Below are 25,385 nucleotides of genomic sequence, written 5' to 3' on the forward strand. Positions count from 1 at the left end.
AAACAGAAATAAATCTGAGATTTATTCGGGGCAGTCCTTGTTGTCCCATCAGGTGTTCTGCAGAGTATTTGAAGTTTTTTTTTACTCTTAAAAAGGTTGTTACGGTTTATCCAGAAAGGAAGCAGCTCCTAAATGAGATTACTTGAATCTAGTCAGCGATAATGGTAGATATTAAGCAGGGGTCGGAGAGGTCAATGCTACAGATGATTAAAACTTCTGTCACCAAAATCAGTATGCTTAACGTTTACATTTTTACACCAATAATTAAAGGAAATGTTCCCAAATACTCATGCTTGTCTTAAGACGACAGTCTGTGCCCATTTTAACAGTTTGTGCATGCTGTACTAATTCCTCCCGTCATTACTGGACATTAAGATCCTTAAATTGATCTTCTTGAATCTTCTGTCAGAAATTGAGATATTGTGTAGAAAAGTACATGATCTGGGGCTCTGTGCTTTGGGTGTTCCCAAGCTTTAAATCCAACCATTATGACCAAACCCTTCTCAATAAGACTCAGGAACAAGTTGTATGGTCCTCTTTAGAGTCAAGTTGATAAACTCACCTGTTCAGTTTCTCAAATCCTCAATGACTTCATGATTCAGAATATGAACATCTGATAATGAGCTGCATTTGGTGTTGTTTCCTTCAACTGTACTTAATGTACTGCCATCTCTGATTCAGTTCATTCAAAACTTATTGGTCCTTTATTTTTTTTACCTTAATCGTTATCATCCTGCTTTTGGTTTCAAAAGACAAAAACGTGTTTCAAATAATAAAGTAGTATTTGACCTTTTCATTCCATGCTTACAAAACACTAAAAGCATCATCTGATATTTCCAACCATCCTCAACAGTCACAACATACTAATTCATAAAAAAAAGATGCTCTTGAATGACCTTTTAATCAAAGTTATATTTTCAACAATAAATAATTATGTGCATTTGTGCCCCCTAGCAATTTAAGTAGCAAAATATAGTGTTAGATCTCAGGTGCCAAAGGCAGCTTTCTCCCTTTAATCATTGTCAATGCAACAGCGTGAAGAGGAATATGGGCTTCTAAATAAAAAAACATGAAAGTCTTACAGTGAATAAAACATATCCTCACTCATACACAATGTCATGTCAGAGAAATAAATACAGTAATTCAAAGAAGAAACAACGATGTAAACAAACACAAAGCAAAGTTGTTTTTAGGGGATGCAAATCAGAGAAAAAGACAAACTCAATATGATTATTATGTGCTATTTCTGCAGTATGAAAGGGGGGGGGGGGGGGTGCAGTGTGTGTGCCAGCTCCAACTTCCAGTCTGAAATTCCACAGTGCTGATGTCGACAAATGAACATATTTATTCCGTGCTCATTACATTTCTATTCCTTTTAGTTTAAATAAAATTCAAAAAATATGTTAGCGGTTCATATTTCAAGACATAACATTTTGTGGAATACATTCACGAACATTGAAGTTGAGCGAAAAATTAAGCGATAAACAAAAATAAGTGAAAAAACAAAAATAGAACATGAAACATATACACAATAATAATTTATGAAGACAATTCATCGCCATGAAGTTATCATATGTTACATCTTATTACTAAATCCTAACAGTCCAGACTCCCTTCCAGGCAGATGAGTTATTATAGTTTCTCCTTTGAGGGGATCCAGATATAGGGTCCTGAATGTTCTTCTATGACCTGTTTGCAGTGGTTATAAATGTCCTCTAAGGTGTCTCCTTGAACCAGGGCTGCAAAGCAAAGGGAACTCTTTATGTACTGAGGAGCTGAGTGGAGAACAGGCACATCAAATGAAAACATTCCTGTCTCACTGACACCTTTTTTTAAGTTACGAAATGCAATCATACCACTAACATCTCTATTCAGGCTGCAATTCAAAATTCACACCAGTGTTGTTCCCTTTATAAATGTAGAAGTTAATCTTAAACATTAACTGATAAGTGAGAGGAGCCTGACAATAATCCTGACACTTCAGGCCTCTGCCTGATTCATCTCTGTCAAGTTTGAAGGAAAGCCTGTGACTCAGCAGTTGTGTTGCCAGCTGGCATTGAGTCCTCATATGCTGTGAGGGACAAGCTGAATAAAGATGCTTCATTCAGTGTATGTGCTTTTATTTACCTGTGAAGAATTCACCAAACTCTAGCTCCAGCTTCAAAGCTCTGTCAAATGTCTTCCTGGCCTGGTCCTCTGTCAGTCTCTTGTTCATGTCCCTGTGCAAGGAAACCAAACATCCCACACACATGGGCTGTCTTTTATTCTGGTTTATGACAGGTGTGACCCTGCTGTTTCTGTTCAGCAGTCTCTTGTTTTACAATGAAATGCATTTCATTGTTGGCAGGATGTTAGTCAGTGGCTGCTGGTAACCCTGTGTCCTCTCTAATGAAGGCCCGGCAGCAAACCATACCTCAGCCAAACTGAACTAATCTAGTTTTGAATATGTGCTAAATCTAGAATATTGTCACTGCTTCTTCATCACACACAACTATACTGTCTATATTTCTAGCTGAGAGCTGAAGCCCCCCCGAATACTGGACATTACATGTCTTCTGATCATCTGACCCCCGGCTGTTGCAGCTGAAACCATGACCGTGGATCAGATCCTCACACAGCCCCACTGCAAACATGCAGACTATCCCTTCAAGTCCCCTGATTTAGCAAATATAATCAGTATACACACATTTAATGAATGGTTTACAAAATGCAATATTTATCTTAAAGCAGGTACTTTATAAGAATGTGTTTTAATGCACAGTATTTCAGCAGGTATAATCTCTCCCAGAGATATATATTATATTATTACTGTATCAGGGAGAGTTGTTAACAAACACATCAATTGCCACATCTGCTCACATAAAGATTATATTATGTTACAAACCATTTTCTTACATGTGTATTTATAAATGATACTAAGGGGACTTATGGGAAAAAGTGTTGGCAAATTCCAATTAGTCTGTCAGTAATCTGAAATAGAGTGCACAGTTGTAGAGGTAGGTTGTAGTATCTTCCATGAGAAACACAATAATAAAAGATGAATACTCACATTAATGTATCAATAGACTTTGGTTTGATGAAGATGGCGATGGGATAGAGTTGTGCTACTTGTAGTCGCTTGATGGCGTTTCCAGACACATCCAGAATGCAGTGTTTCCCCTAACAGAGGCCAGATAAATGTACCACTTAGAACCCCTTAGATCATCACCTTTTACATTCAAAGCTGCAAGATGTCCAATTAATCCCATATGGTGTAAAACAATGCCGTAAAACGCATCAACATAAAATAGATCCACGTCATAGAGCAGCCAGGGTACAGACAGGAAGTATACAGTATACTGGCCTTACTCTGAAAGAACTTCTTTTTTACATATTTACATGTGGCTTCATATGGTGCTGCTCATATTAACAGACACTGAGTCTCACCCTTTCAGCCACATATTTGACAGAGTGGACGCTGGTCCCGTACAGATTATCGTTGTACTGCCCCGCCTCGATGAACTTGTGCTCCTGGATGTCCTTCTCCATCTGCTCTCTGGACCCCACAAAGTGGTAGTCTCTGCCGTCCACCTCGTAGTCCCTCTTCGGCCGAGTGGTATCTGTGATGAGGAGGAGGAAAGCTCTTCATCACTGAGAAACTATGATACCTTAACAAGATTAGGTGACACTTGCTAACAGTCTATAAAACACATTGCAATGCTCTTAAGGTGCAATGTGCATAATGAGCACAGTGAAAAGCTCGAGGGTTCTTTAACAGAGCTGCCCTCTGTGTCCTGCCCATAATACTCATATCAACCAGGTATAGAACCTGACATTCACAACAGTGTATGACTAAGTCACTAATGTGTGTGTGTGTGTGTGTGTGTGTGTGTGTGTGTGTGTGTGTGTGTGTGTGTGTGTGTGTACGTTTGCTCAGTTGTTAATGGCTGAAATAAGTGGTTCACATGTACCTTTATAGATACACACTCACATGTTAAAAGGCTTTTTATGAGGGAAAAATGGGACAGAAGGACAATAAATTTCACAATATATGTTTTAACTTTGTGACAATGTTAATTTAATTTGTGTTGTTTCTTCATGTATGTTTTATAAAAATGTGAATGTTTTGAGAGTTTGGAAGACAGCCAATTCCTTATTGTACATTGCTAATGTACAATTCTCAAGAAAACTTGAAACCGGATATCTTTAAAGAGAACAAGAAAGTGGATTACTGATTCTTCTACAAAAAAGGAAGTGTGCTATGATTCAAACTAAATATATTCCACAAATTCCCTAACACTTACAATTGCAATGATACTCAAACAGTAATCCCACAGGAAACAAGGGAAACACTTCACTACACCAAGACTCACTTTCTAAACAAAGGAAGGAAAGGGCTCAGGGTATCTGCTGACTCACCTTGGTGCCCTGAAGAGTTAGCAGCTTTATACGGTATGAAAGGTGTATTAAAATAAAAGAGATGAGGAAATTAAACATGCCAAATAAAAACTTAAAACATGCAGAGAGGAGTTAGGTTTTCTGTTAGGATGAGACAAAACAGGTGTGAAAACTTTCACATTCAATGATTAAAAACAAACAGTCAAGCTATAGTTAAAAAGTGTCCTGAGGGAACACCAGCAGTGTGATGGAGAAGGATTTGCAATGCAACAAAAAGCACAGTAATCCGGAGAGCTGCAGGTGCAATCACACGCATCATGCCATGCTCCTCCTATGCTGTAATTCAATTAAAAGAATGTGGAGTAACAGGCTGTAGTAACTGTTGTCCATGGACAACTGTTTTGATGGATTGCTTACGTGGAACACAAGATCCAAACTTGTCCGGGAATTCAGAAATCAGGTCATCATTGATTCTGTCCTTCATCGGTCCCAGGATGATGATGGGTCGGGCATAATTAACTGGAAGGAAAAACACAAATGTTGACTGCATCCTTAAGGCAACACTGATTGTTTTTAAAGAATGAAAATAGACCAGATAGGGGTTATTTTTCCTAGCTGTGTGCTTTAGTTCTTGTTTGTGCGGATAGTGATTCCTGCTGACCCTGCTCTGGTCCCTGCACTCAGCCCCATGCAACTTCAAACAGTTAAATTATATAAGTATCATATATTACAACTGAAATGAAGATATACCAATTACTTTAGGGGCTTTTAAAGGTTACTATAACTCTTCTCCATTATTACTATTATACTGTGTCACATGTTTACTTACAGTAGCTTTGATGACTACTTACTTTCTTGCCGCATCACAGGTTCATATGAGAGAATCACATCCTCTTGACTCCCTGGAAGGAGTTCAAAGAGACAAATGTTATTATGGTATTTAGACAAAATGGTATTGCTGAAGTAAACAACATGCTGTATGTGACATCAAGAAGCAGCACTCGTCACTGAACATGTCTGTCTTACTGATGACCTACATACAAGTCAACTCCTCTGGTCCTGAGGACATAATAACAATGCAGGGAAACACGCTAAATACATGAATAGCATATATATAACTATATAACTAAAGAAATTGTAACATTTCTATGAAGTTTGAATCATTTATTGGTGAAGTGTGGTGATGAACTGGTATTTTACTCTGTATAAAGTAATAGCTGCAAAAAACTCAACATTGAAATAAAAAGGAATCAAATCAAGATTAAAATCATACGACCAAGAACTTCCTGAAACCCTGATTTGTGAGTGAGGGTCCTTGGACCCAAATTATTATTTGTACTTAAATCAATATGAAAGTAAATGTCTGTATCCTTGATAGCTGAAACATTAACTCAAACACGTTACAACCTTACCTACAAAACAAAAATAGACCTAATTGTGATATTCTCTCAAATTTTGTTTTAAACGGACATGCTCACCAGCAAAGACAAACCCATGTTAGTTGTTTCTGTCGTTGTTTAAGTGGCATGCAAACATGCAATAAGCATGCACATATATATATATACATATTTCAAATCTATTCAGCATGCAAATACTGCTTTGGGAGGCCAGTACATCACTGATTCAGACCTGTGGACTAAAATGTTTGGAATCATGGGAATCTGTCAATCGGCACTTTTAAGTGAAATCATTTGAATAAAACAAATCATCTGAGTACATATAGATACATTTTGAGACAAATGATTATTCCTCGTTCACAAAAGATACATTCTCATAACTTTTTATTCTCGTGAATACTATATTCAAACAATATTTGGTAAGACCTCATGTCTCTCTTTGATAGAAGCTACTTGTACTTGGCAAGTTGCATTTTTCCAGAAAACAGAAAAGACAAAACGTAAATGCCTCCCAGACCTCAAGTTTCGTGAGGCAGCCCCCTCACTGACGGAGGTTACACTGCAAACTGAGGAGCAAGAGAAGCCAACAGATGCAGCATGCAACAAAGCAGACAACAGCAACACACAGGAAACGTGAAGTGTTGTCATGGGGGGGTCACGGTAAACAGAGATAAGGAATCATTCCTGGACCCACTTACTGAATGTTTTTGTCCCATACCCATCATCACCTATCCCCAGGATGTCCTACCGGCCGTCCACAGAGAGCCACAACAGAAGAGAGAGGAAGGAGGATAGCCACAACGTAAGCAGAGTGAGGAGCTGCATCGGTCTCTGCACCGGCACTGAGCCGCCAGCAGGGGGCACATCTCAACATCCATAACACACACTGTAGGCGGGTTGAGATTCAATTTATATATGACATCACCATATGGGCACTTGTCACAAAAAAATGACCAGCTTCACTCCTGCTGACTGATCGGAGTGTGGTCCAACAGAGAGAGAGAAACCCAGAGGACAGGAAGTGATGATGAGAGGAAGCTCTACATGTGACCTGCACTGACCTCTGCATGAAGATGCATGTGTGTCTGTCTGTGAGCTTACTTACTGTCAGAATCACTGCCATCCTGCTCACCCTCTTTGTTCTTGTAGAATGGGAACTTTCGTGTAAAGATGAAATTCTTTTTAGGTTTGTCATTGAATGACTGTGAAAGGAGAGAAAGCATGGGGCACAGGGACATCGGTCACGTTCATGCAGACAAATAACAGCTGCAGACTGTGGGACGTCAAGAAGCTCTTCCAGTGAAGCTTAATACCTCTTTCTCCAGGATCCAATGAAAATAATATCAATGTTAAATTTGTTTTGGTATTAGGTTGCAGTTCTCGAACACGGTCATTCAAATTATGCTCTGTTCTATCCACAGTTAGACCATTTAGAAATGAATTGATGATTTGTAAATTGTGTATTTAAGTAAAGAAATACAAATCAGCTGGTTACAGCTCCTTAAATGAGAGGCTTTGCTAGAGTTTTGGTTTAGAGGATTTTTAGTGTAAAAACCCTGGATTATGGACTGTTGGTCTGACAGAAGACCCTGTCAGGTGGGCTTATCTCTACAGTTCTGATCTTCGAGACTGATCAACAAATTGAAGAAAAAAACTAGCATTATATATTCCTAGTGTATTGGAAATGGGCTGTATACTCGGAATAGATGATATGCGGATATGAAATATTTTGAACTGCACTGGAAAGTTTGATTTGAACAAAGGCAGGATATTGTAATCATCCTATGATTTGATGTTAGCTAAATAAGGCAGCTAATAAATAAATATAACATAAATTAATCTTTTATTTTTAGATATTTGTAACATCATGGGATGTTTTTAAACTTATTCAAAGTTGAAATGTGTCTGTACTGCTCTGTTTTTATTGCGGCTATTCATTCAGCTGACATGACACACGTATGGGGGAAGTCAGTCATTAAATCTTCAGTCCAGAAACCAAATCAGGAAAGTAGTTTGAAAAAGAAGCTTGTGGAATCTGCATGCAGTCCTGTGTACAACAAGACTGTGAGTGAACAAGGAATAATGATCACTCTTATCTGCTCCAGGACTTCTTGATGTGCCACAGTTGCATCAGAAGCATTATAGTAAAGCAAGGTGAGAAAAGAGCAGACATCATGCCATGAGAGAAGAAACATTTCTGGGGTAAGTCATAGAGAAGGCTGTCATAAGAGAAGAAAACACACATGCATTAATGGAAGAGAGATTGGAATTTAGAGGAGGAGACTTCAAATAATACAGGGTGTGGATATCATCATTTGAAGACAAAAAGCTGAGGCAGCTGATGGGTAATATTTGCAGTGTGGAGTCATGCTCAAACGTAGTCAAAAACTGGTAGAAAATATTTGCATATTTAATAAATGTACATGTGTGAAAAGTGAAACATATAGTCACACAGATATTTATCAAACTTATTTACCTGTAATCAATAAGCCTACATTAAAACCTTAAAGAGGATATTGGTTTTGAGAAATATGTTTTCTCTGAGGATAGTTTAAAATGACACATTCAAAAAAATAAACTGGCTGAAGTCTTCGAATATCTAATCTATATAATCGACCTGATGGACAGGATGATTTAAGCATGGACATGTAGTGCAGGCAGAACAACTGGACAACATCTGGCGATGCAAAGGATGACGCAGGTATGATTGGTTGCACAGGAAGCTATAGGGTTACTGAGAAGATTTCATAGGAAGTTATTTCTGAGCGACACTATGAATTATGTTCAATGTGGGAACATTGCTGTTGGGCAGCTCTCATAAAGGTACTCACTCCTTTGGAATCAAATGAGCCTGGCTTGGCGTTGAACTTCACCGTCTTTAGCCGCGCTCGCTCTTTCCTTTCCACCCTGCCGGCACAAAGTCGTGTTTTTTTGTTGGTGTAAGTCGTATGATATATCTTTGCATCAAATGTATTCCTGTATTTCTGTACTGTGTTTACCTCAGCACAAGTGTGTGGAATTAGGTTACCTTTTGGTTCGCGTCATTGTCACCGCATTAGCTAGCAAGCGTTCCTCTTTTAGCACAATCAATATAATCATCTAAAATCATCAACCAACCAGAATTTCCTCAACCAGAGACAGCTTTCTGTCTGGTGCTCACCGTCTCTTGCTAGGGATGACACCCATTTCCTCACTGTCTCCATGAGGAGTGACCCGGCGGGCCTGCCACCACTCATCATCTGAGGCGTTGATGACATGGAGGATTTCCCCATACTTGAAGCTGAGCCCCTGGCTGGGGAGGCCGCTGTCCTTTGACTTCTCGTAGTCAAACAGAGCCCTGTCCAGTGGAAGATATCTGGGTTAGTATTGCCATGCACTGAATTCCTCCATTCCTCTGTGTAAGGTCTTTCCTAATTGGGTAGTGAGGAACTGGAAGCATGTCTTTACCAGGTCAGAGAGAACAGTGGCTGCTGCTCCATGGGGGGTTCTATAATAAGAAATGTTCTTGTGTTGCAGGCACAGATCTTAAACCTGGTTTATAATTGATGTGTGCATCCAACTGTCATTTATTCAGTTGACTTTCACACAATCCTTTTAACAGCCTCTATTCATTTAATATTACCATGCAGCCTGGAATAAAGAACCGTTTCACCTAAAATACATTTGGGGAATGGTATGATGGGCTTCTTTTTTATCTAAATTAAGCTTGAACTTTCTAAATAAGGGTGAATACCTAAAAAGACCAACCTCACATGAAGCGACCTCTTTTGATTGGTCCGCAGAGACCCTGACCCGGAGCTCATGCTGTGGTTCATCATCTGTTCCCGCAGGTCATGGATTTTGGCCTCAAAACGCCCGTACTCTGAAAAAAAAAAAAAGGATAGAGGTGCTACAAAAAAGGAAAATGTCCCATATTAAGTGAACAGTGGTTTCAATAATTCTCAGTACTGAGACATTACAGGGACGAGGAAATAAGGAAGTGCAGGGGAACCCAAACTGTGATACTGTATGTCTTATAATTGTGAGCTAAACAAATGCATTGCATATACATTGCTGACCACATATTATCAATACATTGTAATTATTTTAAACAATTACAGACAATGTTTCTGTTTCACATGTTCTTGAGGTTTTTTCTCAGAACTCTATCTGCATTAATTAGTCGAGCATGTCAAACTGTATGTAATGACAACTTTAACCTTTTCAAAAATGACTGCGAGGCAAACTTGACTGTCAAAATAATTTCCTCTTTCTACAAACATGTGATTAGCGTGATTAACCTAATAAGGGAAATATGTATATGGGATATAAGCTATGTACTAATACTTGCTGTATTCACAGAAATACAAAAACCTGTGCATACTTAATTTATTTAGTTCTCATCGTCAACCAAGAACCAAGAAAATATAGCTGAAAATACTGTATATGTTGCAAATGTAATGTACCTAAGTACCTGCTACGATTGTCTAGAGGCTGCCATTTGCAAACATCTCTTTAATGTATGCTCCTTCACCATGCCATGAGGGACAGTGAGCTTCTGAAGAGAGAACATGGCCGGGCTGGGCCTGTGCACGTTCACAAAGAGAAACACTTTCCTGAGGCTGCTCAGAGGCAGTGTGTTTTTCTGCACTTATTAGTGCTTCATTTATCTTATCTACAGCTAACGAATACATAATGAAGTTACGTGTTTTCCAATGATTTTAGGGATGGAAATGTCAGGTAATAAATGTCAACCGTTTTGTTAAAGAGTGTATGAAAAAAACATCCTTAGAGTAAAACTCTAATTCTTAAAATTCTATACAAACGTTTAATTAAACTCTCAATTGGATCAACTGGAAAAAAACCTTGTCCCCTTGTAACTGACCCTGAACACATTACAAGGCAAACCTGTCTGTTTGCTTTAGCAAAAAATTAAAATCCTACAGACTAAAATCCTACCATGTGACATAAAACATTTCCTTTGGCTCTGTGACCGCATTGTAGTTTAAAATGACCAATCATCATATCTGGAGCTGTTACCTCCGCGACCCTGACGGACAAGTGGGAGAAGATGGATGGATGGATGGATGGATCATCATATCAATTTTTATATCAACATTGACTTATCCATATATATAAAGATACATGTCAGCCTGTTGGCATTCACCCCTCATAAAGCCTCACATTTACCATTACAACTGGTTTAGCTTTGGATTCATTTGTTGAGGTTAGGAGTTATCCCTTGCTGATTCCTCTGACAACACTTCAGGAGAATAGAGGGGACTTTGATTTAATATTTTTTCCTTAACACTAATGATAATTTAAATAAACAGCTTTGCCTCTTTCTAGAGTCCTGGTCATTCTTTATTACTGTGGAAGGATTTCACTTAACAATTGTTTTGGAAAACATCTCCCAATAGTAACTGTTTAGAGTTGAAATGAACATTTAAGGAATACATTTAATGAAACAAAAATAAATACTTTATAGAGCCATCAGACTGAGTAACTGCACTGATAAACATCTCCTAAAAACACAGTGTGATAAAGTGGCACCAGTTCTGCTTTTAGGCTTATAAAGAGATGTTAGACTGAGTAACTGCCCTGGCATATCCATCACTGCTAGCATATCCACCACTGCTTACATATTGTGAGAATAAATCAATATATTGATAAGGAACATTAAATGAAATAATTCACTGTTTCCCGACGGACCAGATTTTAAACTTCCGGTCATATCAGATGTTATAGTTTTTAGCCTCAGTTAGCATACAGCTAATAGTATATCGTGTATATGAGTAGAGGGAGAATGACGCGTGGAGTTACATACTAAACACACCGCCTCTACCGCTCACTCATTGATTCTGCAATAATACTATTACGTGTTGAATAACTAATAAATCTCAGAAGAATTGCATAATAAGATATCATAAATAGAGACGTCATGAGAAGCCGAATGTGCCATGGACCCGCCTCCGACGACGTTAGCCAATAGAATAGACGGGGATATGCTCATGTGATGACAAGGGCCAACAGGATCCAGCCCCCACTGCCAACCAATGAGAGAAGACGAGACCGGAAAGACCAGAGAGTAGAAATGCGTAAATATAAACAGAAGATCAAGGCCTTTCCTCCACGCTGCTGGTAGACAGCTAACTGCTTCAATGTGGTCTGTGGATCAGTTGGCGTGGGGGAGGACCGCAGCTTTGTTTCCCTTGTGGACTTACTGTGACGTCATGTTAATAAATATTGTTATAATTTACAGAGAAGCTTCTTGGTTCTATTTCGGACCAACTCTTGGTCCTCAAACAAAGAATATTGCTAATAATATCCATCATTGCTAGCATATGTTGTCCATCAAGGATAACCCCACCCACCCACCCCCTCCACCTGCAGCTGTAAGGACAGTGGAGCTCCTTCTCCAACAGACATTTTGTGTTCATTTTGTATGTATATTTTATACATTTTTCTTTTTATTGCTATTTTTTTTTTAATGAGCTGCTGCAATGTAAAAAAATCCCAAGTTGGGATCAATAAAGTACCCATCCATCCATCCATCCATCCATCCATCACTGCTAGCATATACTTCACATCACTACTAGGAGGCAAAAAGCCCCCGTTGAAAGTGGAGGCAATAAGACAAAGAAAGAGAGTGATAAAAAAGGTTCTTTCTGCTAAGATAGTACATCAGTAGATAACAACATGGTGGGGGGGGGGGGTTGTTGTCTGTTGCCACTTCAAACATCATTTACATTTTCAGAGGGAAAGAAGAAGAGACAGTGTCGGAGTCTTCACTACCTTGGAGCAGCGCTACAAATGGTAAAGTCAGGAAGGTTCAAAGTGCGTGTGCAGTCACACAGGGTGGAGGGGGGAGTTTGGGGGGGGAGTTCAGGTGTGCTTCAGAGGGTCAAACGCTTGGTGAAGAGGGGTGTCTGTCTGTGCTTTCATTCACTCAGTGACTTCCACTAGTGAATGATGCTAAAGCTCAGAGCAGACACAGGTGCCAGAGGCACAAACCTGGTACAGGAGAGCGGGCCCGTCGTGGGGTGCATAGAGCAAGGTCTGATGGGTAAGAAGAGAAAGCTGTTGTTAGTCCCAGAGGTGCTAAGAGCCCAGTTGGTCTGCTGTAAGATGCCACCTCAGACGGGAACAAGGCCATGAGCAGGATGAGTGAGATTGGGGCTTTGGATTGCACTAAGTCTACAGTTAGACTCATGCTTACAGAACTACTACTGCCCCCCATTTAACAAACTGGGGAAATGTACAGAGCTAGGCTTAGGTACATCAATTGTCTTGGCACCAAGCGAAAATCCGGCGTTGCTCTGAGATCATAATACCCCCCTCCTATTGCTGTCAGGCCAGGTTGCAGAACTTAAAACATGACATTTAAAAAAAAAAAATCTAACGTTATAATAAAAGAAACCATTTTGAACATAACATCCATTAGAAGCATATTTGTCTTGCCTGTTCAGGAGAGACCGTTCTTACTTAGGATGTAGGAATCATATTATTCTTGGAGGCTATTGTATTATTTGTATTCAGTTTCAAAAAGTTGTCTTCCTGCAGTTATATTGTGTTTATTTGGCCCTGTGGCAAAGTGATGGATGATTGGCTAACCCATAAAGAAGCACTGTGTGTTCAGTATCAAACAGACCCTTCCTCAGAGCTGCAGAGGATTCACATTCACTCCAGAGGGGAACAGGAGCTACCATGAGATGGAAACTCAAATGAACAATAAAACATAGGGTGATAATCATAACCACATTACTCAGCAGTTACAGGAGACTTTAGCACCAATATTATGAGCTCACCTCTGAGTGTGTGTGTGTGTGTGTGTGTGTGTGTGTGTGTGTGTGTGTGTGTGTGTGTGTGTGTGTGTGTGTGTGTGTGTGCACTGCTTAGCAGGACATTGCCTCACAGGGCTCCTGTGTCTGTACAGTTACCTGTTGGTACTCACTCACCTTCTGGTCTGTACTGGGCGAAGATGGTGACCACCTGCCCCGCCCCTTTCAGAGCCGCTGCTGCTTGTTCATGTGTGGCTCCTCGGAGGTCGATCCCATTGACCTGTGTGAACAGAAGGGACAAATCACAAGAATATTGTGGTAATCTTTCAGTTATTTTGGAAATAGTATGATAACTTGCACCACAATGAAAACACTGCTGCAACACCAAACCAATCAAATGTTTATTACATTTCATATATCACATTTTTAAAGTGGTGCGATGCAGTTCTCTTCTCATTAGTTGGTCTGATATTTGAAGAATTGTTTTTTTGAGTAGTTTTAACCTACTGAATGCAAATGCTGACTGTCACAACCTGTTTACAGACTGGATCACCACCACAGTTTGGCCAACAGTCTGGATCTTTGCTAGAACATTCAAAGGAACATCATTTGAAGGCATTTAAGAAGCTAGAAACAGCAAGTGTCTGACTGACTGAAATTACATAAAGTATTAATTGTAAATTTGTTGCTGATATATTTCACTGACTGATATGGGCCACGTCTATTTCTTAATCACACAGGTCAATATGTGTGACTATATGTTTGGACTAAACACATAAACTATAGTGATGTTCAGAGCCAATGGTATGGATGTCCTTTCCTGCCATAACTCCACAAACAAACCAAACATGTTTTACAAATGCCCTATGAGTCACCAATAAACACAGAATGGTTACAAATACAAAACACCATCTACAAACTAATGCATTTTGATTTGCAAATAAAAATGTACTTACCAAACAAATACATTACATTTCTCTAATATATCATGTTTCAGAAACAAAAACAACATAGGCTTTACAAGTACAAAAAAAAATAGCACGTGACTTTTGGCAGGAATATTCCGCCGTAGTTGTGCTGAAGATAGCCTCACAAATGTCCTGAGTTATTTTCCATAGCAGCAGGGGGCGCTACTGAGTCCATTTAAACCGAATGGGGTTGAGCAGAGCGAGTAACAACCTCGGCCAGTCTGATGACAGCTCTCTTTCTAGCGATCCAACACCAGACTAGATTAACACTTTGAGCGGACAACAGGTGAGTTTGTTGTTGATTGCGTTGGAATAGTCAGTATAATTTAGGAAGGTTCCTAACGGAGTGGAATGACCCGGAAGTACCTCAGTGGCAGCCATGATAAGAACTGTTCGAACTGGATGTCACTACCAGATTTGCAGGCCTACCCGATTTGCACTGCGCATGCGCGAGATGGTCCGCAATATTGGACAGCTACGTACTGCAACCAAAATAGGTAAAGACTGCGCGAGTCATAGTGGTAATCTGACTATATCTGACAGAATGGATTACTCTATTCTATTTATTATCGTGTTTACATAGTTGAGATTGTGCGTTGTGATACACCACAAAGTGAAGGAGGTTATGTTTCTTGTCTGTGTTCTGTGTTCTGCGTTCCTGCTGTTTTTGAAAGGACAGCACACACGTTCAGGGCCCAATTTTTCAAAAAGTGTAATCTGGATCAAATTGATCCGGATTTGGAAATCCCATGTTTTGCTATCCAGGATCACCTGATCCATCTTACTTTTATGCCAGTTTTTTAAAGGAACATTGGATTGGATCACTATGATCCAAATACCAAATTTCAAGATTACCAAATCCTGTTTACCAGATCCTTAAATGGAACCAACAGTGTAGCCCCACTGGCTTAATACCGGAGGCCACATATAGCCATTGTTTGTTTTAATTTTAGGAAACAGAAACAGTGTAATAAACAGAAACATTTTACAGTCCTTATTTTTTTCTAATGTTAAGTAACAAAACAAAACAAAAATATTATCCAATAGTCAAAAAACATTCACAAGACAGATACCAGCTCTTTTCATTTCTTCCTTTAGGAGTTGTATCTCCACTTTTGTCTTCTGCAGTTGGGTAAGCCAGATTTGTTCTTTACCCAGTTGAATTTGTACTTCTGCTCTTTCGGTTTCCCGTTTCAGAAGCAACTCATAGCTGTCATCATCTTTGTTTGTAGCTGAGGAACGTTTGCGTTTTCTTGAAGGAAGGTCTTGGACTGTCTCCCTTACTTCCACTGGGGATCTATCTTCCTCCTCAATAACTGGAGTCAGGTCCAGCACAAACATTTCCTCTGCAGGAGAATCTTGCTTGCATTCTTCTGAAGTCATACTCTCTGTAATTGTGGGCTCTCCATCTGCTTCTATGCCTTCAATGCCATGCAGAGCCTCTGATTTTCTCCTCCTATTACATCAAGGACCATATCAGTGAATTCCCCCCTCTTATATGGCTTGTTACCTGTTTGGGGGTTTTTGGCTTCAGCAAGGTCTTTAGTTGCCTTGGCCCTAAGGTTCTTCCAACATTACTTGGTTTATGATCCTCTTTTGGCCAGACCCAGTTGCATTGACATGATTGGTAATGTCCTCCCAAATGTTCTCTTTTCCTTTCTTGGTTACTTCTCCACCCTGTGCAGAGCTGAAACTTCCTACTATCAATGCAAAATTGCCCCGAACACCCTCCAGCATTGCACAAGTTTCTGCCACAGTGAAATTAGGCCCTTTTGAGTCCGTGATTCCAACTCTTTGGTGTAGCAAACACTGACCTTATAAGCCTTGAGCATGATTGCTTTGGCTTGTGCTCAATTAGGCTTACACAACTCAGCTTGTTGCTGGTTAATGGGTGAGACTATTTAAACACATCATGTCTTTGCACCCATTTCTCCTAGCATACAGAGGCATCCACATGGCGGGTATTGTTCATCGTTACCGTAGGAGAAGGTACCGTGACAGGGTGTATGCTGAGCGTGCCAAACCACTTCAGCAATACACATCAGAAGAACTGTATGCACGTTTTCGCTTTGGGAGAGATAACATTCGTTCTGTCTGTACATTGCAGATCTTGTCAGGCCAACACTCCAACGCCAAACCTAAAGGAGTCATGCTTTATCCGTGGAGGAACAGTGCTTAATCGCTCTGCGTTTTTACGCATGTGGGACTTTCCACCAAGTAATTGGTGACAATATGGGAGTGAGAAAATCAACTGAGTAATGTGGTGAAGGCTGTCAGTAGCAAAAACTCTTCCTGTGGACTACAGGAAGAGTCAGAGAGAGGGACACACACCCATCACCACCGACGGGACTCCTGTGGAGAGAGTCAGCAGCTTCAGGTACCTCGGGGTAAACATCAGTGAGGACCTGACATGGACACATCACACCAGGGTCATATCCAAGACGGCTCGACAGCGGCTCTTCTTCCTCTGCAGGCTGCGGAAGTTCAACATAGACTCCAGCATACTCTGCAACTTCTACAGGTGCACCATCGAGAGTACCCTGACTGGCTGCATCACCGCCTGGTATGGCAGTTGACCGCCCTCATCCTTAAGACTCTACAGAGGGTGGTGAAAACTGCTCAGCACCAGGACGGAGCTGCCATCCATGGAGGACTTCTACACCCAGCGGTGTAGGAAGAAGGCCGGTAGGATATTAAAGGACCCCCATCACCCCAGCAACAATCTGTTCTGTCTGCTGCCGTCTGGCAGACGGTACCGCAGCATCCGGACCAAGACCACCAGACTCAGGGACAGTTTTATACCACAGGCTATAAGACTGCTGAACTCCTGAGCTCTGTGAATGTCTACTCACATCTGTTTATAGTACACACATATATATTATACACATCTGCCATACATACAGTGGGGCAAAAAAGTATTTAGTCAGCCACCAATTGTGCAAGTTCTCCCATTTAAAAAGATGAGAGAGGCCTGTAATTTTCATCATAGGTACACTTCAACTATGCGAGACAGAATGGGGGAAACAATCCAGGAAATCACATTGTAGGATTCTTAATGAATTAATTGGTAAATTCCTCGGTAAAATAAGTATTTGGTCACCTACAAACAAGCAAGATTTCTGGCTCTCACAGACCTGTAACTTCTTCTTTAAGAGTCTCCTCTGTCCTCCACTCGTTACCTGTATTAATGGCACCTTTTTGAACTCGTTTTCAGTATAAAAGACACCTGTCCACAACCTCAAACAGTCGTACTCCAAACTCCACTATGGCCAAGACCAAAGAGCTGTCAAAGGAGACCAGAGACAAAATTGTAGACCTGCACCAGGCTGGGAAAACTGAATCTGCAATAGGTAAGCAGCTTGGTGTGAAGAAATCAACTGTGGGAGCAATTATTATAAAATGGAAGACATACAAGACCACTGCTAATCTCCCTCGATCTGGGGCTCCACGCAAGATCTCACCCCGTGGGGTCAAAATGATCACAAGAACGGTGAGCAAAAATCCCAGGACCACACGGGGGGACCTAGTGAATGACCTGCAGAGAGCTGGGACCAAAGTAACAGAGGCTACCATCAGTAACACACTACGCCGCCAGGGACTTAAATCCTGCAGTTCCAGACGTGTCCCCCTGCTTAAGTCAGTACATGTCCAGGCCCGTCTGAAGTTTGCTAGAGGGCATTTGGATGATCCAGAAGAGGATTGGGAGAATGTCATATGGTCAGATGAAACCAAAATAGAACTTTTTGATAAAAACTCAACTCGTCGTGTTTGGAGGAGAAAGAATGCAGAGTTGCATCCAAAGAACACCATGCCTACTGTGAAGCATGGGGGTGGAAACATCAGGCTTTGGGGCTGTTTTTCTGCAAAGGGACCAAGACGACTGATCCGTGTAAAGGAAAGAATGAATGGGGCCATGTATCGTGACATTTTGAGTGAAAACCTCCTTCCATCAGCAAGGGCACTGAAGATGAAGCGTGGCTGGGTCTTTCAGCATGACCATGATCCCAAACACACCGCCAGGGCAACGAAGGAGTGGCTTCGTAAGAAGCATTTCAAGGTCCTGGAGTGGCCTAGCCAGTCTCCAGATCTCAACCCCATAGAAAATCTTTGGAGGGAGTTGAAAGTCCGTGTTGCCCAGCGACAGCCCCAAAACATCACTGCTTTAGAGGAGATCTGCATGGAGGAATGGGCCAAAATACCAGCAACAGTGTGTGGAAACCTTGTGAAGACTTACAGAAAACGTTTGACCTCTGTCATTGCCAACAAAGGGTATATAACAAAGTATTGAGATGAACTTTTGTTATTGACCAAATACTTATTTTCCACATCATTTGAAAATAAATTCATTAAAAATCCTACAATGTGATTTCCTGGATTTGTTTTCCCCCATTCTGTCTCTCATAGTTGAGGTATACCTATGATGAAAATTACAGGCCTCTCTCATCTTTTTAAATGGGAGAACTTGCACAATTGGTGGCTGACTAAATACTTTTTTGCCCCACTGTATCTGTTTATTGTACACATATCTATATATTATACATATCTGCCATATACATCTGTTATACGTAATATATGCATCTGTCCATACCTCCTCATTCAACAGTGTAAAGTATTTAAATACTCTCAACATATTCCACATGTATATATTTCACATCCTTAAATCTTTATTGTTGTTATTGTAAATATTGTTCTCTCTTTTTGCACTATTTTATTTATCTTATTTGCACCATGTATGTTGAGTTGTTGGAGGAGCATGGGATATAAGATTTTCATTGCCAACATATGCGTTGTATATGCTGTGCATATGACCAATAAAACCTTGAAACCTTGAAACCTAGCACTGGGCAGTCTGATCAATGAATTTGTTTCCTTTCCCAAGGATGACCAGACAGCTCAGACTAAGCACAAGTTTTTTCAAATGGGGAACATGCTTAGTACAATTGGTGCTATTGATTGCACTCATGTCCATATCCAAGCACCTTGTGAAAGGGAGTGGGAGTATGTCAATCGAAAGGGGAGGCACAGCATCAACATCCAGCTTGTGGGCAACGCTGACCTCATAATCACGAACTGTGTTGTGAAGTGGCCAGGTTCTGTTCATGATGCACACATTCTAAGAGAGAGTGCACTATACAGAGAGTTTCAATCCCACCGACCAAATGGCAGATTTTACCATGGCTAATGGCCCCTTTTTCAGTTGCAAACACACCTGAGCAGGCACGCTTCAATTCTTCATTTTGCAGAACAAGATGTGCCATTGAACGCCTAAATGGAGTCCTGAACAGACGGCTTGCGTGTCTAAACTACTTGTGAGTACAACCCAAGGTGGCATGCAACATAAATCCTTGCCTGCATTGTTTTACATAACATTGCCACCAGGCATAATGTCCCTCTTTATGACAATTTTGATGGACCTGAGCCTGATGTAGAACCAGAACAGCTGCCAAGGTTGTTACCAAATGAAGGACACACTGGACATGCTATTAGAGATGCAATTGTGAGAAATTACTTTTAATTAGTCTACTGAATGACTGCGTATATTTTTCATAGAGCTGTGAGCAGCTTTGACAGCTGAGAGCTTTGAGATTTTTTTATTTGTTTTTTTTGTTTACCATATCTCATTAGATGTGACATGCTTCATAGATTTTCTTTATATCCATGGTCACTGTCTTGATTTATATTCATACAAAATCTGAAGAAATGTACATATCATCAGTATACATTGATTTTGTGATCATTCACTTAAAAAAACAAACTCAAAATCACAACTGAATCCACCCTTCTGAAAAACCCAAAGGGCAGGTTTGATCCAGATCAAATGTAAGATCGGATTACATGATCTGATCTTATCTGGAATCCCTCTTTTGCCTTTGAAAAACCCATTTCCAAGATTTGATCCGAAATCCCACTGGATTACTTTTGAAAAACTGGTCCCAGAGGATTAAGACAGCTAAAAGATCCACAGAAGACGCCATTGCCACAGCTCTACACTCTACTCTGAGCCACTTGGAACAGAGAGGGAGCTAGGCGCGGCTGCTCTTTGTGGACTACATCTCCGCTTTCAACACAATTATCCCTGACAGGCTGGTGACCAAACTGGGATTTTCACTCTCCGTCTGCCTGTGGATTAAGGATTCCCTGTCAAACCGCCCCCAGAGGGTGAAGATAGGCCGCCACACCTCATCAAGCCTGAACCTCAGCACCGACTCTCCCCAGGGCTGAGTGCTCAGCCCCCTCCTCTACTCCCTCTACACTTACGACTGCACCCCTGCCCACCCCAGCAACTCCATCATCAAATTCGCGGACGACACCACGGTGGTGGGGCTCATCTCCGGGGGAGACGAGTCTGCCAGGACGAGGTGGTGAAGCTGTTGGAGTGGTGCACGGAAAACAACCTGGAACTGAACACTGCCAAAACCAAGGAGCTGATCATCGACTTCAGGAGGCAGAAGACAGCCACCCAGCTCCTGACCATCGGCGGGGACGACGTGGAGAGGGCCTCCGACTTCCAATTCCTGGGCGTCCATTTGAATGACGACCTGACCTGGAGCACCAACACCACTGCTACCACCAAGAAGGCCCAACAGAGACTGTACTTCCTGAGAGTACTCAGGAGCAACCATCTCGCGCAGGAACTGTTGGTGTCCTTCTACCGGTGCTCTATGGAGAGCATCCTCACCTACTGCATCTGTGTGTGGTTCTGCAGCTGCACTGCTGCAGAGAGGAAAGCGCTCCAGAGAGTCGTCAACACCGCCCAGAAGATCATCAGCTGCCCTGTACAGCTCCCGCTGTATTAGGAAGTTCACTGCACCCTCAAAGACCCATCACACCCCGGGCATTTTTGCCGGCCTCGATAATTCATTTGCATGCTTGTTTGTTTTCCTCGCGTCTCTCACATGAATCCTCTTGTCAGTCACTCTTTTTTTTGTTTGTGTGTTTGGTGGTGGGGCCCTGCCCCAGGTGTTCCACAGTGCAGCAAGAGGGCCCCGTTAGGAGCAGACAGAGAAAATGCGAGTCGTGATTGGAGTAATAAACATATAAATAAATAAAACATGGAATTGGTTTCGAACGCGACAGCTGCAGTATGGGAGCACTTCGGATTCAAACCCAATTACCGTGGTGAACCACTAAACATGAAGGAGACGGTATGTCGCATTTGATGAAAAACAGTCGCAACTAAAACCGGCAATACTACGAACATCTAAAACATAATCACCCGATGCAGTTTTCCCAGCTGGGAAAAAATACGACATCTACAACTACAGAGGGGCCGTCTCCGTCTTCCCGACAGACCACACTCACTGGGGCATTTAGTCGCAAAACCAAATACAAACAGGACAGTGCAAAATGGTGCTCACTGACAGATGGTGTAGTTCACTACATTGCCAAAGAGATGCAGCCATTTAATACAGTCAAAAAAACCGGCGTTTCAAAAAATGCTGCAAACATTTGACAGCCAATACGAATTACGTGGGAGAACGTACATATCACAAACAGCAATTCCACAGCTTTACAACAACGTCAAAGAAGACATAATAAAGCAGATCAAAGACATACTATTTTACTCTGCTACTACGGATATGTGGTCAAGCTCAAACATGACCCCATATATGAGCTTGACCATTCACTATATAACTGCTGACTGGACCCTGCACTCCCAAGTGTTTAGAGACCAGATTTGTCCCAGATAACCATACTGCTGACATCCTTGGAGAAAACCTGAAATCTGCTTCAGCAGACTAGGGACTGGATCACAAACTAGTCTGCATCACTACAGACAATGGTGCTAACATTGTTGCTGCATAAGGAATCTGGGCTGGCCATGGCTCAATTGCTTTGGCCACAACCTCCATCTTGCTGTGTCCCATGGTCTGGACAGCGACAAAGATCGGACAGCGCGTGCCATAGGACTCTTTAAAAGTTTGGTCAACACATTCAACCTGAGCTGGATTAAGAGGAGAGAACTGAGGAAGGCACAGTGTGAGGCTAATTTCCCCCAACACAGTCTAATACTGGTGAGTGATGTTTAATTCATTGATAGTTTAATTTGCAAGGCAAAATATTTAAAGAGTTGTTATTTTTATTTTATAGTAGCCTGTAATGTCTGTACTTTCATGAGCATGTATGTATGTATGTATTAGATCATATAAATATATATATATATATATATATATATAGTTTAAGAATGTTAATATAGACTAACTAATGAACAAGAACAATATTAGGTTTCCCACAGGATGTTGCCACATGATGGGGCACTAAGCAGAAGATGGTAGAGAGGGTGCTGGAGCAACTCCCAGCCATGTTGGAGTCCATGAACGCATCAATGAAACCACTGGCTGACTTCACAGACGTCCTCTCAGGGGAAAAATAATTCACAATGTCCTCACTTAAGCCTGTGCTGGAACTGATTCAAAGCGACCTTCTCTCTCCAGGCCCCGATGACACTGCACTGACAGCCAGTATTACGCGAAACATGTGCAGGGTACTGAATGAAAAATACAGCTCACCTGCAATCATAGCCCTCCTGAGAAAGGCCACCATCTTGGATCCAAGGTATCATGGCTTATGCAAGAGCTACTGGACTTAAAAGAGCCAAGTTGGCCCAAAAGTACATGTGCATTTGTGCAAAAAGCACCAGCTCAGAGAGAATGTTTAGCACAGCTGGCAACATTGCTACTCCTGAGAGATCCTGCCTTAAACCACACAAAGTCTACATGTTGGTATTTCTTGAAAGAATCTAACAAACTAAAGTAGCTACGAATCTGCATATGGCCTATTGAGGCATCTGCTTTTATTCAGATGGAGTGTTTTTGTTGTTAGTTTGCACTTTTTGTTTACAAAGGTCCTATAACTAGATTGGCAGTTTTGCCTGTTTTGCCTGTTAAAGAATGTATCTCTTTTTACTTCTGAGCCTAATGTTTAATATTTATTTAAGTGCAATTGTGTTTACAGAGACGTGATAATCTATTTTATTTATTGTTTCGGTTGTGTGTGTTTTTTATTGAAGTGCAATTTTTGCTAACTAAGACTGAGAGTCCTTTTTATTTATTGTTTTTGGTTGTTTTGTTTATTTATTTTGGATACTTAAATTGTCTTATTCACGTTCAGATTCCAAATCTTTAAATAAAAGTTTATTGATCTTTGAAAGGGTGTACTTGCATCATTATGCCATTATCATTATATGAGTTGAAAAATGGTCTCAACGACGATATTATCGTTTATCGTGATGATTTCTGGGACAATTTATTGTCAAGCAAAATCTGTTATCGTGACAGGCCTACCGGGCACTGCCACTGTGAACGACTGCCTTCAGGCAGACGCTACAGAACAATGAGAGCCAGAACCAACCGGCTCAGAGACAGCCTCTATCCAAGAGCCATAGCTGCGCTCAACATGCCCTGAACATTACCACAGTATCCTTCTCCGTCCCTGTTATCCAAGATATACTGAGCGTACTTAGAAATAACCTGCCTCCAAACACTTTAACTACTGACACTTTGTTATTTATACCTCATATGTATAGTATGCATATTTATATTTTGTATTTTTTAATTAATTATTTATTTATTATATTGCTCTATTTTTACTATTCTTGTTAACGCATTAGGGGATTGTGTCATGGAATGAAGTCAACATGTTAGACAGTGGGATGGATGGTTAAACCTTTTTATATGTTGTGATTTTTGATGGTTGTTGTGCGCTTTTTAGCGATGAACTTTTTTTTATTTATAAACCTATGCATGCTTTGTTTAACCTCCCTAACGAACTGTCACAACAAAGACACAGACACTGCAAATTGACACACCAGAAACCAGTGAAAATCAGCGATCCCATTCGCCAGTTGGCAAATCCACTCCCCCATAAACACGCCGATTACCTGTTAGACGGGGTGTTTTTATTTTCTCCTCACAGTTACTGCCTCAGATCGCCGCAGATCGGACCGGACCGGATCCCTTAACTGCTACTCGCAAAGGACGGACCCCCCGCAGTTCCTCTTCGCCACTGGACCAGACTGTCGTTCGACCCTTGCGATCCAACGCTTGCAGACTCCAGATTAAGGGAAGTAGCTATTTCTCCTGCTCTCGGCTGTTGGTTTTGAGTAATCGGAGTTGTGTTGGTGTGCCCTGAGTCTCCCTCTTATTTGTGTGTCGAGGGCCCTTAACCGGACTTGAACAATGAAAGACACTTTCTCCCGGCAAAAAGGGAACCAGAGTGGAGTTCGGTCTAACCGGATTGGACTTTTTAGTATGGTTGAACCCCTTGTCTGAACTGCATTTTGTATTTGAGTAGTTTAGATAAATTGAACATCATTCTAACCATATCTCATTTAAATATCTATACATGGACTGTTTTAAACTAACTTCGAATTATAAATAAATCATTTTATACATATATTGGTGTCCTTCTCACTGTGTTGGTGTGGCCAGGAATCCGAACCTTTCAATATAAATTTGATGTTAATAGGCCTTAGTAGGCCATTACAATTGCTCCAATTTTGTTGTTCTGGAAACTTGTTTTTTTTAGTAGCAATGACAATAAAGATCATTCATGCATTCAAGCTCTTCCCGTGCTGCTACCATGGATTGGCTGTTACCCACAACCTGAAATATAATTAATTGAGTAAAATTAAAGGATAACAAACTCCAGTGTTCTAATTCCATCCTTAGAAATAATATTACATGCAAATGACATTTCCTGTAAGATGCTGAACTCGCTCCCACCTCTCTCCTCTGCTCCCATTGGACATATATTTATTGTTGTGCCTTTTTATTTTTAAATACGGTATGTCGGTCTCCCTGTTAGTACAACACTTAGTGATATTAATAATAAAGTTGACTTTGCCTTGACTGTGGACTTGTACTCTACATAATTGTGTTGAG

General features: G+C 40.9%; 1 protein-coding gene across 23 annotated transcripts in view; it reads right to left on the reverse strand.

Annotated features, from left to right (window-relative positions):
- Positions 1-885: 885 nt before the first annotated feature.
- The window catches only part of dlg2 (discs, large homolog 2 (Drosophila)), a 186,728-nt gene continuing 162,228 nt past the window's right edge, over positions 886-25,385 (reverse strand). For 15 of the 23 annotated variants that reach the window (XM_063894821.1, XM_063894816.1, XM_063894817.1 and 12 more), the window contains 12 exons: positions 13,712-13,814; positions 9,522-9,636; positions 8,935-9,111; positions 8,606-8,681; positions 6,880-6,976; positions 5,229-5,279; positions 4,795-4,896; positions 4,399-4,422; positions 3,427-3,599; positions 3,050-3,159; positions 2,128-2,219; positions 886-1,739 (listed from right to left, as the gene is read on the reverse strand). In XM_063894821.1, the coding sequence (XP_063750891.1) occupies positions 1,633-1,739; positions 2,128-2,219; positions 3,050-3,159; positions 3,427-3,599; positions 4,399-4,422; positions 4,795-4,896; positions 5,229-5,279; positions 6,880-6,976; positions 8,606-8,681; positions 8,935-9,111; positions 9,522-9,636; positions 13,712-13,814 (1,227 nt within the window). In that variant the 3' untranslated portion in view covers positions 886-1,632. Of the gene's footprint in view, positions 1,740-2,127; positions 2,220-3,049; positions 3,160-3,426; positions 3,600-4,398; positions 4,423-4,794; positions 4,897-5,228; positions 5,280-6,472; positions 6,519-6,879; positions 6,977-8,605; positions 8,682-8,934; positions 9,112-9,521; positions 9,637-13,711; positions 13,815-25,385 lie in introns of those variants that run through there. The other 8 variants (XM_063894836.1, XM_063894835.1, XM_063894818.1 and 5 more) reach the window with 5 other exon arrangements.

The sequence above is a fragment of the Eleginops maclovinus genome, chromosome 11, assembly GCF_036324505.1.
Source record: "Eleginops maclovinus isolate JMC-PN-2008 ecotype Puerto Natales chromosome 11, JC_Emac_rtc_rv5, whole genome shotgun sequence".
Taxonomy (NCBI): Eukaryota; Metazoa; Chordata; class Actinopteri; order Perciformes; family Eleginopidae; genus Eleginops; species Eleginops maclovinus.